Source organism: Aspergillus mulundensis (genome assembly GCF_003369625.1).
Source record: "Aspergillus mulundensis strain DSM 5745 chromosome Unknown scaffold_14, whole genome shotgun sequence".
Lineage (NCBI taxonomy): Eukaryota > Fungi > Ascomycota > Eurotiomycetes > Eurotiales > Aspergillaceae > Aspergillus > Aspergillus mulundensis.
The window spans coordinates 890,110-908,424 of record NW_020797902.1 but is presented as its reverse complement, the minus strand read 5'-3'; the positions used below and the strand labels follow the sequence as shown (position 1 = coordinate 908,424).

Sequence of the window (18,315 nt, the reverse complement as noted above, 5' to 3'; positions counted from 1 at the left end):
TTACATACATGCATCAAACTCGAACTGCTCTGTATCTCAAACACGCCCAAGCTTCCCCTCCTTTCCGTCGCACGAACATGAGCCCGGGCAAATGAGATCCTGCCCATGGCCATCGACTCCGTGCTAAGCCTGCTATACCCGAGACCGTAGCTTTTGAGTGGCCCATCCCGTATCTCATGTATGCACAGGTGCCCCGCACGACACAAAGTTGCATATACCGTACTTTCTATCTTCTGAATGCTTTTGCGTCCGCAGCAGAGCCTCATGGATTAGCCCTGTAATGATCACTGTGCGGATGGCCCGATTTCGAGATTCGTTTCTATTCCAGCAGGTACTGGCCGATCTCGCATATTCTTTGCGAGATTGCGTTTTTGTGCTACTGTACGTCAAACGCTCAGGAAACCGGGATCCCCTTCGTCTCCGATGCCTAAAGTACGAGCGAGGCGCGGTTTGCCCAACTTTTGCCTCTTTATCACATGGGCAGAATTCTTTCATGCACAGAGCCTCATACCAAGGATGAAAGTGCTGATAATAGCAGATACCCGGTGAGTCAAGATTATAATATGATGAGACTGGCCAGGATAGATTTCAAATTAGTCTAGCCCAGTTCATGATATCAATGATCATCATTTCAGTTTCGCTCATCTGGTAACACAGAAGGGTATGTGTCACCGTCGCTTTGATAATAAAACCATAGGCCGCGTAGAATTTCAGGGCTCGTATACTGTGGCAAATAAACAAAGGGGTCGAAAGTGAGGCGTAGATACTGTGAGAGTCGTGATTATCGTCTGAGACTATCAAGCCTTGCTTGAAGATCGTCGTCGTCACTGCCGCCGCCGGCACCACCAGCACCAACCGCTTGAGCCACCCGGGCCTCACTGACCGTTTCCTTCTGTATTCCCGACGGCGTCTCACCCAGCTGTTTCGGCGAAGCATTAGTATGATCCTGCCTGCGTTCATCGATAAGGAATTACGCACCGCCTGATTAAGATCCACACCAATCTCATCCAAGACCTCCTTGACAATGTCCTCGCCTTCCTCCTCCTCGCCCTCCATCCCTGTCGCTTCGTCTATCGCGTCATCCATCATCTCCTGCCGTTGGTCCATTATGTCGTTCTCGCGCTCGAACTCCATCGCGATCCGCTGCAGCGCCGGAAGGTTCATTTGCCGGTTCATGCTGCCCAGTAACATAGTCGCACCTTTCATCGACTGCATCATCTGCTCGTTACTCCTAACGGTCTATATCATGCCCAAGTAAGCTCTCTGTCAAGCGATTAGGTCGGAATAGAAGTCGTACCTGAATACGCAGGGAGATAGCTTGTAGTTGCGTCCGCATCTGATAGAACTTCTGGATATATCTGTGCGTCGAATCAGAAACGATAATCACCGATTTGCCAGAAAGCAATACGGCAAAGTCTTGCGCGGCATACCTTCGTGTCCGTACCAGGTCTTTCGCCTGGATCTTGCAGGCCCCGATTTGCCCATTCTTCGCGCTCTTCTTGATATCCTGTATGAGTTTCTTCTCCTGGTTCTCCAGCTTGGTCCGCTCTCTATCTAATTCGCGCTGTGTCCTGTCGAGTGCCCGCTGGTGCTTGCGGAGACGCTCTGCGGGCGTCATACGCTTTCCGAAAGCCCACTCGACGATCTAGGGTAAAATGTCAGTAAAGATTCCGGGCAGCCAGACATATCACAAGAACTCACATTCATCTTGACCAAGGCGGAGAAATTGATATGATGGATGAGAACGTGGGGTATTCAATGCGGCAGAAACAGAGACCTTCAGCGAGCTGCGGTGACATCAGGCTCCAGACAATGTAACGGCGATACGAACGGCTTTACGGCAGTCACATGGCGGCCGCTATACCCGTTTAGGTCATGATTTTTACCGGCGCCGAGAAATCACATCACCTTACCCTCATCCCGACATCCATCTCAACTCGAGCTCTATGCGAACTGCGCCGTTATCGTCATGAGTCAGGAATATTTCCCCGGCAAAGGCGGCTCCTCTGCCGGCGAGGGGTCGTCCAGACGCCCACCCGACGAGAGACCAGAAGAAAGTCCATTTGCCCCCCGACTCCCGCCCTCGTATATGACCGTTGGAAATGGCTCGACCTCGGAGAGCGCCACCGCTCTGATGAATTCGTTGCATGCGGACTCGGGGTATGGCGGTAGTGTTGCGGATGGAGAATCCAGCGCAGCTTGGAGATCTGATTTGATGGTGGATAGACCAACGCCTGCGCATACTCCTACGCGTCCTGGAGAATGGAATCCAACCGCTGAGCACGAGAAGCAGATTGTTGCCAGCCATGTGCACCAGCTACTATAGTGCGTTCCGTCTGGGAGGATTACCGGTTATGGGCTTCTCAGTATGCTAATAACAGAGTAGTAACTCGAATCGGACTAAGCTTGCGCGCGCGATTTCCCGGACCATCGAAACACTGAAAGAGCTTCAGGATATGAACCGCCAATGGCCCGCCCATTACCCTTCCGTGCAGAACATTCCCGACTCCCCTTCGGACCGTCCCTCGTTACACCAGAGTCAGTCATTCTTTGGAGACGCTGCTCATCACGATGATTTGTCTCGGCCTGGAGCTCTGAGACGTGCCGCCACCATGCCTGCGAACGAGGAACTTGCGGAATCTAGCGCTACCGCCGAACGTCGAGCGCCGCCGGAACCAAGATTGATGAGCCCGCAGATTGCGCAAGAATTCTCGATCCTGAAGCTAGACTTGAAATTGGGAGCGCTGTCGCAAGCCGAACTTGTACATTCTTTGGAGAAGTCATCAATCGCATCGCTGCTGGATGGAAAGATTGGACAAAGTATCAAGCATCTCCTCTCGCTACGGGACAGGATTGAGGATATTTCCAGCAAAGTCTTGATTACTGGAGACCTGAACGCAGGAAAGTCGACGTTCTGTAACGCTTTGTTACGTCGCAAGGTACTACCTGAAGACCAGCAACCCTGCACAAGCATCTTTTGCGAGGTCCTGGACGCTCGGGAAAATAGTGGACTTGAGGAAGTGCATGCCGTGCACAAGGACCGCCACTACAACCGCAACGATGAAACTACCTATGACGTATATGCCCTAAGCGAACTCGAGAATATCGTTATCGACAACACGAAGTACATGCAATGCAAGGTTTACGTGAAGGACGTGCGAACCATTGATGAATCTCTGCTTAACAATGGTGTCGTCGACATTGCTTTGATTGATGCGCCAGGTCTCAACTCTGATTCCTTGAAGACCACAGCCGTCTTCGCTCGCCAGGAGGAGATTGACGTGGTAGTATTCGTCGTTTCGGCTGCCAACCATTTCACACTCTCAGCCCAGGACTTTATCTGGAATGCTGCACACGAAAAAGCCTACATGTTTATGGTCGTCAACGGTTTCGATCAGATTCGCGATAAACAGCGGTGTCAGCGCATGATCCTGGATCAGATCAAGAAGTTGAGTCCCCGCACATACAAGGAGGCTGCTGAACTCGTGCACTTCGTCTCTAGCAATGCCGTTCCTGTTGCACCGCAAATTCCTGCTGGGGGTCCCGGTGGAGGTGGCGGTGGCGGAGGATCAGATCCTAATGGAAACGATTGGCCGAGCGGTGACGATGACGAGGACAAATCTGATGGCAAGAAGGGTAAAGGAAAGGAGAAAGAGAGGGAAAAGATACAAGACTTCGAAAACTTAGAGAGCTCCTTGCGGCGATTTGTGCTCGAAAAACGGTCACGCTCGAAACTGGCCCCTGCTCGGACCTATCTCCTCAACCTTCTCACAGACATCAACGCCTTGGCCGCTGTGAATCGTGACATCGCGGACAACGAGCTTCAGACCGTCTTGAAGGAGTTGGCCGATCTTGAGCCTGCTTACGAGAATGGCAAGAAGAAGAAGATCGAGCTGCAGGAAGAAGTGGACAAGTGCATCGATGATTCCTGCGACGACGTTTACAAGCACACACGGACAACCTTGACCAATGCAATCACAAATGTCTCCGAGGCTAATCTGGGTGTTGAGTATCCCGGCATCTTTTCTGCATTCCAGTACGCTGAGGATCTGAAATTCGCCATGCTTGACCATATCTCTGCGTCGGTGGAGGGGTGTGAGGATTATGCTCGCACAAAGACAGCTCAGGGCGTTGGTTTCATCCAGAACCTTGGCTTGTTGCATATCGGAGAAGATAAATTTACCGCCCCTACTTTCCGCGCGGACTTGATGTTCCGTCGTGGCCGCCGTCATGCCCTTGCGCGACAGGTCGACACGGAAGTTGAGCTCTTGGATTTCTTCGATATCTCTGGTCTCTGGGAAAGGCAGGAGAAGCTGGCTGGAACAGGCATGGCCATGACGGCTGTTACCGTTCTTGGTGGTAGGGCTTTTGGTGGTATCAGCTGGGTTGATAGCGCGTTCAGTGCTGTTAAATTCCTCGGACCGAACAACATGCGACGTCTCCTTCTCCCTGGTATCCTAGCTGCTGGTAAGGTTATCTAGTTCCCCGTTTATTGACTGTTTGCTAACTTGTCCAGCTGCTCTCACCGCGGCCTATGTGCTCTCCACAATTCCCCAGACCCTTCCACCTCGGCTTTCACGCAAGATCGCCGCCACTCTTTCAGAAATGGACTATGTCCACTCCAACTCTACCCGGATATCATCTGAGGTTCGCCGTATCCTTCGTCTGCCCGCCGGTAATCTCCAGAACTCCCTGGCCCAGGATGTCGAAGACCTCGGGCGACGCAAGCAGGAGGTCAGCAAGACGAAGCAGGAGAGCGAGGTTGCCAGCAAGTACTTCGCCAACCTGTTCCGCGATAGCACCAACAACAGGACATCTGTCGAGAACATTGATCTTGATGGCCCGTTGCCTGGTGGACTCGGTGCCTACGAGGCCTGATCTTGTCCATCGTCCCTGTACAAAATTACGACGCTCCACGATGTATCTCCTACTGTTCTACCTTCTCTCAATGTTGCAAAATATCCCCATTGTGTATAATTGCTTTCATTCTCTTCAACACTACTACTCCCTTTCACTTTTCTTCTTATTTATATCTCAGAATGAGAGCCTCGTTTCTAGAACGGGGTTGTGTTAGATCGGCCCCTCTTAAACCATGCTTGACGGCGTTTTACCTCGATAGCCACACATAATCAATCCATACCAACACATTATCTTCGTTCTATGTAGATTATTCTTAGGACTGAGCCGCCCGAGAACTACCTAGAAGATGAAAGATTCTGGAAGGATGCTTCATGCGGAAATCCTACACAGAGTTGCCCCGACGCCAGCATGTAGCCATGATACTTGATAACCTGTCTTAATTAATTCCAATTCTACACAATAGTAGACTACTCTACTCATTTCGTCTTAAGGGTCATCCTAGAGCCTGGGATGACCAGTGGACCACATTGTACAGGCTGGCTGGGCCTGGTGTTCTTTCCTAATCTGCTCACAACACTGATGAGTCTGCCAGTGAATGACTCCCCAACTGCCAGCCACAATTCACTCAACTCAAGCAGAAGGCTGGAGAAGTGAATGGAGCAGAGACTCTGACTCAGTGACTACCTAACTGTGTTGCTCGCCCTATTTATTCCTGCCCCTCGCCCGCCTCTCTGCTTTTTTCTCTTCCTCCTTCCTTTGAAACCACCCAACTGGGATTCGTTTGCCCAGCCAACACTCATCCAGACTTTGTCTTTTGCTGTGTCGCAGGCAAGCTATCTTTTACAGCTCTTTTTTTTGTGCGGCTTACTGATTGCCTTCTTCCTTGCTTGTTTATAGTCCGCTGTTACTTCGGACATGCAACCGCAGAGACAATCGAAGCGGCCTGTGTCCAACATGTCTTTTGCTGTGTTCAAGGTAAGTTATCTTGGTGTGCTTCTTGATAGCACTCTGTGCATTGGTTGATTGTGTTCTCTCATTTGTTTGTCCCAGTTTTTTGTGCATGCAACCACAAAGACAAGCAACACAGCAGCCTTGCATTCGAGACTTCGGCACGGTGACATGCATCTTCCTCTTTTCACTTCACAGGCTTGAAGGTCCAGAGATTGATGGATGCATGGAATCTGCCGAGAGAATGTTGAGTGCTTGATCTACGCTGTTCAAGGAAGAAGGTGAGCTTGACGCCATAACACTTCGCTGACTTGTTTTGGCCTTGTCCAGGAGCTTTACCTTCCTTTTATTTTCCACTCACTGTGTTCGAGTCCTTCCTGCGTTTCCTCCTACCTTGTTGTTATCCTTCCTCCTCCTCCTCCTCCTCCTCTTCCTCCTTATTCTCCAGTGGCATCAAGCCGCGTCGACTCTTTTCTTTTTGAAACACTGCCTTCATGATGATAAGGAGAAGCGGTTTTGTTGCCTCCTCTCTGACTGAAAGGCTATAACACTCTCACACTCAAACTCTTCTCCTCAACTCATTTATGCCCCGAGTCATTTCCCACAACCCTACTCACTTCCTAACGCTGAATTATGAACTGAGAACAGTCTTTTCTGATCAACGAGACATCCCATCTGACAGTGTCAAGGGCTTGATCAGCCCTAGTGGCCATTGATCCTTCAACGTACCCTCGTCCAAATGTCAATAGCCTTGATGATGAAACCGAGAAGCGGCCCTTGGGCTTTTACTTCTGCTGAGAGGCTCGATCACAGATTACAGAGCCCTTCCCCTTCAGCTCTTCACCATGTATCTTCCTATCCTGTATGTTTCCTCCCTCCGATCTCCTCCCTTCCCCTTGCCTGACTCACTCAACCCATACTCAACCCATGATGAATGATGAACTGGGAGCATCAAATCTGCCGGTCTGCCCGACAGGTTTTCCCATCTGACAGGCGTGCATTGGGCTTTTGGGTGCCCTCTTATTCCCCATTTTCCGTGCCTTGGTGATGATACTGGGAAGCGCCCTCGAGGCTGCAAGCCCACTGAAAGGCCACCCCGCGCTCTCTCGCGCATCACGTCCACGAATCGACCCTGACAGGCTCGTTGAGCTTAAGCCTGAGTGCTTCCCTCGTCCAGGTTACCGGCAGGGAAGCTGTCTTGGGCTACAGCTCCGCCTGGAAGGGTTCAAACTCCCAGCTATCAAATCCCATCCGATTCGTGATTATAGGCCCATTTTACCCTTTTTTAGTATTTGTTCTTTTCAGCCAATGCCTCGATGATGATAACGATTTCTCATTCCAGCTGAGAGGCATAATACCATATCCCGCTTCCAAATTCCAACAATGCCTCAATGATGATTACAGATTTCTCATTCCAGCTGAGAGGCATAACACTATCTGCCCTTTCCAATGTCAAGATTCCTCGCCTTCTTCATGGTGAGAGTGAAATCATCAATCTACCTCTGTCGAAGGTCATGACGGGCACTGTGCGTCTCTCTTGTGCCTCTTCCTGTACTTTTTTTATACTATCTCTTCCTGTCCTTCTCTGGTATCTTTTTATGCAGTTCTCACCTGCATATCTCTCACAGTACTGCCAACATGTACTTTTTCTCCTGCTTCCTATCATGTATCAATGCTCACTGGTTTCGGCCACTGTCAAGATCATCCCCACTGACTGAAAGGCATCTTCCCTCACACCCATTCAAGCTTTTATCTCCCTTTGATCATGATGAAAGGTCAAGAGACCCTCCGCCTTGGTGATGATGAACCTCGGTAACAGTTGAAAAGCAGTGCTTAGCTGCTTGAATGACTCACCTGTGTTATCCATCCAAAAGATCCATCTGAAAGGCACGCTCTCTTTGTTAGTTTGGTCATCAGCTCAATCTACATACCTCCCTTGAATTATCGAGTACTAGCAGTATTCGTTAATCGAGCATATCAGGCACAAGATCAAAAATCCATTATCTTCCTATATACCATGCACCCACAACTCCCACAAATCCAACCCTTAGAGTAGAGTAGCCAACGAAAACGCCATGCACATGCTATGCAATTCGGAGGTGACAATGTAACAGTAAATCAGCTGGGATCCAAGAGCCACCCGCAGTACCAAACAGAGAACCAGAATCAAAAAACATCATCACCGACAGCCGTACTCCGCGCCGCATTCCTCGTCCTCCGTCCAGTTCCCCACCCAGCACTCTCCAACTCCTTCAGGTGATCAACAACGGGATCCTGTCTCCCAGCAGGCTTCTCAACCACTTTACCCGCGTCCCGGAGGAACTTCGCCCTCATGAGGGCGGCATCGGGGTCCTCGTAGTCGAGCTGCGTCATGGGCGGGGGCTCCTCTTCCTCGATTCCCTCGAGCCGCCGATCGCGCTCGGCATTGAGGTACTCGAGCTCGATGCGGCTGCCTGTGCCCAGAGAGGGAATGCCGCCGTCTGTATTCATGCTCATGCTCTCGGCTGCGCTTCCGGGGCCGTCCCCGTTTATGGTGTCGATGGAGCTTGCGCGGGAGAAAATTCTTTGAGGGTCTGTTGCGCGTATGGAGGAGTTTGACTGGACGCGGCCGAGGAGTGGTCGTGCTCGTCTTGAGCGTGGTCTGTCGGGGTCACTGGTTGAGTCGGAGTTTGAGCGGGAGGGGGGGTTGCGGGCGTGTTTTAGGAGGCCGTTTACGACGGAGTCGATGGCGGTTTTTGTGGAGGACGCTGCTTCTTCGTCAAAGTACTTGCGCTTTGCGGGGGATTTGACGGCGTTTGCGGCTTCGGCTGGAGGTGGTTTTGCTGGTGAGATAGATTGTTGTTGTGATTTCGGGTTGGGATTTGATCTAGGTGGGGGCGCTTTTTGCGGACTCTCAGAGATGGTTTGTTTCGGTTCCTTGGGTAGTGAGTCGGTGTCTAGTGAATTAGATTTATTGGGGACAGTATTTTCCATGGGTTTTTGCTGTGAAGGTCGCTTCTGCGATGGGCGAGAACCAGCTCGCAATTCCGGATCTTTGCTACTCAGTGTTGATGGTTTCCGAACGAGATAAGGCTCAAAAGGCTGCTTCTTCTCTTGTCGTATGGAAGACCACAGCCACTCAGCCGTCACAGCTGGTACGCCCCATTCGTGGGTGTGGCGCAGCTTTTCGTGGTTCAGGGATATTGAAGCGTTGCAGATGAGAACGGATGCAGTGGGCTTCAGATACTCATTGTACGTGGCACCTAGATAGTTAGCGGAGTGAAGAAATAGAAGGAGATGCCAGTAACTAACCTACTAGATTGACCAGCTTTGAGAGGTGTAGAAGATCCATGCGGGAGAAGCCAGTAGAGCAGATGTTCATGTCCGATAACCCTTGTCTCGTTAGTATACTCTGCCAAATGTGCATGAATATGCTACTTACCTTTTACAGGGAAAGAAGGGATTGGCGTATTTGCAATGTGAGATTCAGGGGAGACTAATGATTTTGTGTCAAGACACCTTTCCAACCACATATCTGTCACGATTTCGCACTCGAATGCTAGATCATCTGTTGATGGGACGGTGGATCGTGGGGATTTGTAAGGCACAATGATGTAGAGCCCACGGCCTTTCTTTGGTATGTCCGGGCGCGAGAACTCGCTTAGAGAATCCACCAACTGAGCACCATTGAATGAAAGATGGTTCCGTAATACATTTGTCTAGAGAGTTAGGAGCGCAGGGAACTTGCGGACAGGCGAGAACGTACCTGTTTCGAAGAGAAGCCATGTATCAAGAAGAAGCATCCGTCTAGGAAACCATTTCGATGATCGACGACTGGTTCAGCCGTTGGCTCACGAGGTTGTGAAGGACGAGCAAAGGTGGTCTCGCTGGCGAAGGACTTGGCTATTTGAAGGACTGGTGCATTCTTTTGCCTTTGCTCGTTTGATGCCTGCCGTTCCTCTCTCGATGGCTTTGGCTCCGCGGTTTCGAAACCCATCCCGATGATATCGCCCCAAATATTTTCGTTTTCATTACTAAGTTTAGTACTAGCAATTCTGCGCAGTTTCCGAGGTCGAGGGCCTGCCGAGCTCTCGGTTTCTTGCGCTTTGTGTTTGACTGCGGGTATTGAGCGGTTCCAGGCTCCAGCGCCCTGTTGTTCTGCTGGCAGAAGAGGATGGTACAATGTCTCTTCAAGTACCATCCCACGCTCTATACAATCGGTGAACCATTTGAGGGTAACCACCTTCACATTCCATTGTGTCGCATACTTGTACTTGTCACCCACCGCGGTCCGCGCAATAAGGTGTGTCACTGTTTTTGTGAGATCTTTTCTAAAGTCTGCGCCATGCAGTTGGGCATTGTTGCGAATATAATTCCGGAGCTCCACTACAAAGAGAACCGGTCAGTATTGGTTGAGTCGGACAACAGCTCCGGTGTACTTACGGTCTTCGAAACCCGTTATGCAGATCGCGGTTCCCGCAAATGTCGGCAGCTTATATTCCTCTTCCAGCGCCTGCATATTGGTGTCTCCACCCTGCATCCAGGACTGGCGTACAGCTTCTACCCATTCCGGCCGGAGTACGACGACGTCGGACCGTTCGCGCGCAACAAACTTGTACTTCTCGGTGCTAGTCTCGCCAACCAGCAAATGGGTGACTTCGGAGGTAAGATCGTAGCTGTGGCCCGCGCCCATCTGGCTCGCGATCGAGGCAAGCTCAGTCTGTATGCGATAAGCTATCAGCATGTTTTTCGGAATTGCTCAAAGAGTGGACTCACCCGCAGCTCGGGAAGAACGGACGTAAAGCATAGAACCGCCCCCGCAAGAGGGCGCTCCTTGTCTGCTTTAATGTTAGTGATCTCCCGCAGAAGAAGCACAGTTTATACTGACTCGAGGCAGCCTGCCCTGCCATGCTTCATGATTGACGGCCTCGGAGGCTTATCGGGATCGGTCCAGTTTAGATACTACCGGCGGTTGCGCATCAAGGTTCGTATTATCGCGTCGCACTCATGTATACGGAGTGAAGAGGAGACTGCGCAGAATTAAGGCGAGAAGAATGACTGCAGGCAGTCAAATTGGCCGAGCAAGGAACCGGTTTTCTTGTTTTCCCCACGGAGCAGCAGCGGAATTGAAGCCCTTATCTGCAGTCACGTGCGATAGCAGCGCGTATCCCGGACGCGCCTGTTCGGGACGCGGAGTCTTGGGTAAATAATCTTAATGGCCAATTGCTGTGAACAATCTTCTCGCCCAGTCTACTATAAAACCCCTCTCTCCATCCCCTGTTTATGTACTTTTCCAGGGCGTCACCTCGGAGACCAGCTGCTGTCCGCAAATCCTTGTCAAATGGAACAGTGCTGACCCCGCAAACTGCCTCAAAATTCGCGACATTGCGGCCATTGCAGGCGGCAGAAGGTCCTGCAGTGATGTTCAAAAAAGCAGTCAAGGACCATTCGGCTACAACAGCCCGGCCACTGCAGTCAACCTTCCCGAATGCTCATGGAAATGTTACGACAAAACCCCCTCCGCCACAGTCTGTCGGCGTGAAGCGGAAAATCGAAATGACGAGCACCAAGTCCACGCTAGGGTCTCTACACAGCGCCGTATATTTCGACGAAAACGACTTTGACAGTGACGACGACCTAGACTTCGAATCACCTGATCCCTTCATCCCACCGGCAAAAATCGAGAGAGACAGCTTCCAGGAGGAGTCATTTCAGACCGCAAGAACGAGCCTTACATTATCTCACAAGGCGGACTCGCAATCGGCCCTGATATCTTCCAAGGCGAATTACGGATCAGACATCAAATATCCTGACCTTCCGCCTATTCCGGTCGATAATAATCCCGCACCAACAAGCAGTGCACTGCCCTGGTCATCCTCGCCGCCCACTCACTTCCAGAAGCCTGCCGCACCTCGAACCGTTCCCTGGCGAAAGGAAGAGAAGGAAATTATAGTGATAGATGATGAGCCGATGAAGCCGAAGACGCCCGCGCGGCCATCCTCAACGGCTCCATGGAATAAGACAGCCAGTGCTATAAAGGAAGAACAAAAGGAACTTCGCCGACAGAACAAAAAGGCGCAGGTTCAAAAAATACAATCAAGCACCAAGCAACATACGCCACGTGCTCAAGTTGCTCCTATATTCCTTAGCGACGAGCAAAAGCATGTTTTGAAGGCGGTTGTTGAGAAAGGAAAGAGTATATTCTTTACAGGTTCCGCAGGAACTGGTAAATCAGTCCTCATGAGAGAGATCATCAAGAAACTGCGAGATAAATACAGGAAAGAGCCGGACCGTATTGCAGTTACGGCATCTACTGGGCTTGCAGCGTGTAATATTGAGGGTGTCACCCTGCACAGTTTCGCAGGCATTGGCTTGGGCAAAGAGCCTGTGCCTGAGCTAGTCAAAAAGGTGCGATCGTTTGAAATAATCAGTTGAATATCGCTGACATTTCACAGATTAAGAAGAACCAGAAGGCTAGAAATCGCTGGTTGCGAACGAAAGTCCTTGTCATTGATGAGGTGTCTATGGTAGACGGGGATCTATTTGATAAGCTCGAGGAGATCGCTCGTCAAATAAGAAACAACGGCCGACCATTTGGCGGCATTCAGCTGGTTGTTACGGGCGACTTTTTCCAGTTACCTCCAGTTCCAGAGGGTCATGGTCGAGAGGCGAAATTCTCATTTGCTGCAGCAAGCTGGAATACCTCAATACAGCATACAATCTTATTGACACACGTTTTCCGTCAGCGTGATCCCGAGTTCGCCGAGATGCTTAATGAGATGCGTCTAGGGAAGCTCAGTCCTCGAACAATACAGGCTTTCCGGGAGCTCTCTCGTCCGTTGGACTTCCACGATGCTCTCGAAGCTACAGAACTGTATGGCCCTCTCTTATTTGGTCTCACATTATGCATGGATTGGGACTAACATGGTGTATAGGTTCCCCACCCGTGTCGAAGTAGATAACGCCAACTCAGCAAGAATGGGGCGGCTTTCGGGAGAGACAATGACCTTTAATGCTGTTGATTCAGGATCAATCCAAGATCCTCAATTCCGCGAAAAACTACTCTCAAATTGCATGGCGCCTCCTACAATCCACCTCAAGAAGGGCTCGCAGGTTATGCTCATCAAAAACATGGAGGAGACTCTTGTGAACGGGTCTATCGGCAGGGTAGTTGCCTTTATGGACGAAGCGACTTTTGATTTCTACGTGGAGAATGAGAACGATTTCACAGGCGAAAAACTCGACGACGGGGACGAGGACAGGGCGGCACGCTCCCGCAAGAAGATCAAGGGCATGGCCCACCCAGATGGAGGCATCAAGGTCACTCGAAAGTGGCCGCTAGTATGCTTCATTCAGCCAGACGGGACAGAAAGACATCTCCTCTGCCAGCCAGAAAGCTGGAAGATCGAGCTGCCAAACGGTGAAGTCCAAGCCCAACGGCAACAAGTCCCACTGATCCTCGCATGGGCTCTATCCATCCACAAGGCCCAGGGTCAAACACTACAACGAGTCAAGGTCGATCTCGGAAAAGTTTTCGAGAAGGGACAAGCCTACGTCGCTCTCAGTCGAGCTACCTCGAAAGCCGGTCTTCAGGTGCTCCGATTCGACCCGCGCAAGGTCATGGTCCACCCGAAAGTTATTGAGTTCTACCAGAATCTGGTTCATGTCAGCGACTTGGTCAAGACAAAACAGCCGCCCAAGCCGCAGCGAGCGATATCTGGAGCTGAGAACTACGAGCAGAACTACCTCGACGAGCTGATTGCCGAAGCGGAAGCATTTTAATGGACCACTTATATTCTTTCTCTACTTGCAACTATCGATATCCCGGCGTGGTGACTATGTTTACTAAGGAGTATGCTACGGGGTATTAGAACACGGTTGCTTACTATTCTGTTGCTTATACCTACCTACTTGGACCGCGAGGTGTACTGAGCTCCATATATCAACTCACATCATATCAGAGATATCAGAGATATCTATTCATTGCACTGAATCAAAACACTTATAATACAGTAGTTCAAATTGTCTTCAGAATCACATCCCCCAGGACAACATATATATTTATCGATCACTTCGACCGATGCACACTCCCCGTCCCTCCACGATGCCTCTCCGTCTCGGAATTCGCAACAGGGGGCTTATTCGCGCGTCGCGCAGCCGCAACATTCGGCTCATCGGCTAGTCTGTGCTTCTCCTCGTGCTCGCGCTCGTGCACGGCGTTCTCGTAGTCGTCGATTGGGGCGTCGTCGTCGACGACCCCGTGCACCTTCTTCGGTTGCAGCGGTGGGGAGGAGATGGGGCCTTTGGGCATTTTGATGGAGGTTTGCTTGGTTTTTGTAGTTTGTGGGATTTGGATAAGATGGGGGTGGTAGATGATGGTTTGATCGTTGGGTTTCGCTGACGACTAGAGACGAAGCGTGGTGGTGCTTATATATGGTGGATTTGTCTCGGCTGATATTATCATGACGTGGAGTTGGACGTCATGGTCAACATACATACGGAGTACTCCGATAAATTCGGGATGCTAGTGCATACTCCGTAATACCTGCGGCTTGAAGTAATTAGACTGACTTTAAGGGTTGACTTATCCATTCCTGGTGTGATGATGTTATACCAGCGTTGCCATTACTCCGTGCAGGTCCACAGTATGCTTCAACAGTACGAGCAGTAAGCACAAGTATCTGGATCCTTCTAAGAGGGTCAATCGCTGGGATTGTAAAGGAGAGAATATTACGCTTCACGCCCTAAACATATGTCCCGAATACCTGAGGTGCCAGAAACTATACATGAACGTCAACTGTGCGACTGGTCGGCATCTGTTTATTGGTAAGTTCCCCCGCTAGGTGCATGAACAGCAGCAGTGCTTATCCAAGTACCTCAGCCAGATTCCATTCTCAATGCACTAGAAATAATTAAGATCATGAGAAGTAATGCTGCAAGCCAAGAATAACAAGCATGTCGCGCGAAACCCCGTACCTACCTAATCAAGTGGTCCGGTCTCTCTCCGCTCGCTATCCTCACCGAATCATCAAACTCGAGATAAATACCTTTCTCATCCCCGAAGAAGCTTCTTGAAATGGTTGTGCCCCAAAAGCTTATAAAACAGCTGAACCTGTTGCATGTCCAGGTAAGCAAGTTCTGCAACTACCAACACCGTCTCTGACAACCCATCTTCCAGAACTACAGAACTGACACTCACTTGACATGGAAATTGTACAAAGCAATGAAGCCTTCAAAATCATTGACGGCAAAATGATTTTCCTATGTCCAGGTTTTTGTTTTGCAAGCTGGCATTTTATATACTGGGAGATGGACGACTCGGTTTGCTCCACCAAAGACGCTGGAGGACCTTCAGGAAGTCAAGCAAATTCCAACCGAGGACAGAGGCCCAGAGGTAAATCCCTCTTGGTTAGCCGTCTATGTGAAAACACCAAGTCTCCTCGCGTACATCAATGGGAACCTTGAGAAGCAAATGGCTCGCAAAGTCGAAACATGCGAAATCCTGCGCAGGAATCCCCATCCAAATATCGCGACCTATTATGGCTACACTGGAGCCCACGGTCGAGTCTCTGGGTTGTGCTTCAAGCGATATACGTCCAAGTTACTTGAAGCAGTCAATCTTCAGGGTCTGGGCAAGGTTGCTTTTCGTTCAAGTGCGCGCGAACTTGTCAGGGAGAATATGATAAGTGGTCTAGACGGCGTTTTGGCTGCCATCAAGCATCTCCACTCGCTTGGACTTGCCCATAACGACATAAACCCTGCAAACATTATGGTTGATGAAGACGGTACGCTTATCCTCATTGTTTCGATAGCTGTCGTTATATCGGAGACTCCCTGCGCAATACCGAGACAAAAAGAACCCATCACTGGCATCACTCTTCTGCTGGTCTCTCGGTCGAGAAAAACGACTTTGACGCTTTTGTGTCGCTGGAGGGATCGGCGGACGAGCACTTTCTTTTTGAATGACGCTTTTATGTAGTCGTCTCGCAGAAAATCCTCCATGGGCCTCGGCCATGGGGTCAGTGCTGTCAAATGCGGGGCTCTCAGCCTAGGTGTGGCCTTCTCCTTCTCCTCCGCATGGTCATATTGACCATAATCCGTATCATCCGTATCGCGCGGCGTTCATGATAGAAACAAGCTAACCGTTACCTTATCTGATCACCAAAGCTCCCCTCCCAGCCATTCCAGATCTTCATGATCTGTGCTGTGACCCGGTTTCTTTCCGCTCGCTATCCTCATCGAATTATTGACCTCCAGGAGAGATACCTTTTTCCATCACTGTAAACACAGAGATCGTCAAGACCTTTTACATATATTCACCACCTTGACCCGCAATGTGGGACGACGCACAAGCAGACCAAGTGACAATGTACAAGCAGTACTGCCCGCCAGGTGTGGCTCGAGTCATCGCCTCAGGAAGCAGTGCGTTTATTGGAGAAGTCAACGAATCAACAGTCCTGAAATATCCTCTTGCCCCTGGCGGAGATATGAGCCGGCTTGAAGTTGAGAAGAAGCTTCTCGAAATAGTCGGGCCCCATAAGCGCGTTATCAGACTCAAGGGTTTCTCAGATGCCGGGCTCTACCTCGAGCGAGTTCCAAATGGAACCTTGGCTCAATATCTCCTTGAATCCGACGATCCTCCTCCTTCACTCCTACAACGGATATCCTGGTGTCGAGAGACCGCCGAGGCAGTTGCATGGGTCCATTCTCGGGGCGTCATCCACTGCGACATCCAGCCTATGAATCTCCTCCTCGATGAGGGGCTTCATGTTAAGCTGTCCGATTTCCAAGGGAAACATCTTTCACGGGATGGGACAGTGCTGCTTGATGGGTTAAGCGGGGAGCCCGGAAGATTCTATTGCCCTCGAGCGGATCCGTTCGACGCAGATATCAAGACAGATCTGTTTGCGCTGGGTTGTACCATCTACATTATTATAATGGGTTATCCTGTTTTCCCAGACATTGTTGATGGTGAAGAGGGGTGATTTGAGAAGGTTCGAGGACGATTTGAGCAGCAGCAATGGCCAGAAGATACGCATGCGTGCAGTGATATCACGTTGAAATGCTGGATGAAGGAGTATGGATCAGCGGAGGAACTGCTCCGAGATCTGGAGCTCGTGGAGAAGGATCTCAGAGCTGGGGCTGCCCCAGACTTGTGGAAGGGTCTGAACGATCAACCTTCCGGCCCACTTGTTGGTGAGGTTGAGCCCAGGTGGAAGCCACTCGACACCAGTGTGCTTGCGTCGGGTGCTCTTGATTCCTCTGCCGAGTGTAGCTAGCACAGACACTCTTTGCGCAATCAACAACTTGTAACCAGGCTGTTCAGTTCCTCTGCTAGGCAAGAACTGTAATGCCCATTGCTAACCTGAGCACTACTCAACTCGGTGCTACTGCTAGCCCAAGCTCCACCAACAGCATGCTCAGGACGTACCGCCAAAAAGGCGACCCTTGTTGGTATTTTCTAATGCTTTATCTTGGAAGAAGTCCAGGTAAGGGAGTACCAGAGACGAGGTATCATTTACAAGTGCTCAGAATTACAAGATGCTAGTGCCAAATCAATTCGCGAAAAGAGGGCTAGGTATTCATCATACAGTTCCACGTTGGCAGCAGTCGTAGAATCAGTAGAGCCCAAGTAGATAAATATATACCGCGAAAAGGATTACTCAACTAGTCAATCTAGCGGACCGTAAAGGCGTTGGGAGTAAAACTATATCGAACCGCCAGCCGTCCACCGAAGCTAAGGTAAAAGATCAAGGGAAACCAACCGTGCGAATAAGTCTCTGCGCTCAATAACATGGTTATGAATCTATTAGATTGTACTAGTACAAGGTAGTTTAGATAAATGTCCACGTAAGTGGATGAGGTCGGGTTGGTTGGCACTAGTCCAATTATCCAGCCCTAACTTAGGGTATACCTAACTAACCTACTACTACTACTACTACTACTACTCGGAAGACAAGACATTACGTCGGCAGTCCTGTAGACCTGGCTAGTGTTCATCGCGGATTTTGCTGACAATCCAAAGGTTTAGCCCGAAGAACATCGCCAGATCGCCTTACAGCACCTTGACGTTACTGGTCTGGGTCCGCGAAGTGACGATAGAAGCCCTAGCCAAGTACACACATGAAGGACAAACGCAATTTGTTTAACAGATGCTACTCTACCGAAATAGACATTTGGCCTCTGGTCATTACAGATTTTTCTTCTTTATATTCTCGGTAAATTACAGGTATTCATGCGGCGTTGATAGGCCGTTCCAAGAGTACGTTTTGGGTTGTTGACATGCCAGTAGGATGGATGCCTGGCTTTTGTGGCCCACAACGAGGAGAATCAAGACCTAAGCCCGGTCCTGCGGAGGTATTGGAACATATGTCATTACCTGACGTTACCACCAGACGATGAGGTAGAGTATATGTGCAGTCGACAAATGGGAGAAGCTGGTAGTCTTCTATGTTCAACTCTCGCACATTGAGAATTGGGATGCAGGCTTGATGATCAATTCGACTAGCATCGTAAGAGCCGTTTCGG

The 18,315-nt window shown here is 50.2% G+C and overlaps 6 protein-coding genes across 6 annotated transcripts; 3 read left to right on the top strand and 3 right to left on the bottom strand.

Moving 5' to 3' along the window:
* Positions 1-781: 781 nt before the first annotated feature.
* Positions 782-1,707, bottom strand: DSM5745_10267 (ESCRT-III subunit protein DID4; the record flags this gene model as incomplete). Its single annotated transcript, XM_026752283.1, has 4 exons — positions 782-919; positions 979-1,239; positions 1,298-1,645; positions 1,702-1,707. The coding sequence occupies 4 exons, from the start codon at positions 1,705-1,707 to the stop codon at positions 782-784; spliced, it is 753 nt and encodes a 250-aa protein (XP_026599345.1).
* A 262-nt stretch (positions 1,708-1,969) lies between these two features.
* DSM5745_10266 (mitofusin) lies at positions 1,970-4,878 on the top strand (the record flags this gene model as incomplete). Its single annotated transcript, XM_026752282.1, has 3 exons — positions 1,970-2,325; positions 2,387-4,467; positions 4,517-4,878. 3 exons carry the CDS (start codon positions 1,970-1,972, stop codon positions 4,876-4,878), a joined length of 2,799 nt encoding a protein of 932 aa, XP_026599344.1.
* Positions 4,879-7,974: 3,096 nt separating this feature from the next.
* Positions 7,975-10,697, bottom strand: DSM5745_10265 (BRCT domain protein; the record flags this gene model as incomplete). Its single annotated transcript, XM_026752281.1, has 7 exons — positions 7,975-9,050; positions 9,100-9,180; positions 9,230-9,506; positions 9,554-10,173; positions 10,231-10,507; positions 10,564-10,625; positions 10,676-10,697. The coding sequence occupies 7 exons, from the start codon at positions 10,695-10,697 to the stop codon at positions 7,975-7,977; spliced, it is 2,415 nt and encodes an 804-aa protein (XP_026599343.1).
* A 511-nt stretch (positions 10,698-11,208) lies between these two features.
* Positions 11,209-13,569, top strand: DSM5745_10264 (DEAD/DEAH box helicase; the record flags this gene model as incomplete). The annotated part of the gene is made up of 3 exons (XM_026752280.1): positions 11,209-12,195; positions 12,243-12,661; positions 12,723-13,569. 3 exons carry the CDS (start codon positions 11,209-11,211, stop codon positions 13,567-13,569), a joined length of 2,253 nt encoding a protein of 750 aa, XP_026599342.1.
* A 286-nt stretch (positions 13,570-13,855) lies between these two features.
* Positions 13,856-14,098, bottom strand: DSM5745_10263 (uncharacterized protein; the record flags this gene model as incomplete). The annotated part of the gene is made up of 1 exon (XM_026752279.1): positions 13,856-14,098. One exon carries the CDS (start codon positions 14,096-14,098, stop codon positions 13,856-13,858), a length of 243 nt encoding a protein of 80 aa, XP_026599341.1.
* A 765-nt stretch (positions 14,099-14,863) lies between these two features.
* DSM5745_10262 (uncharacterized protein) lies at positions 14,864-17,066 on the top strand (the record flags this gene model as incomplete). The annotated part of the gene is made up of 4 exons (XM_026752278.1): positions 14,864-14,914; positions 15,059-15,572; positions 16,144-16,758; positions 16,789-17,066. 4 exons carry the CDS (start codon positions 14,864-14,866, stop codon positions 17,064-17,066), a joined length of 1,458 nt encoding a protein of 485 aa, XP_026599340.1.
* Between the last annotated feature and the right edge of the window lie 1,249 nt (positions 17,067-18,315).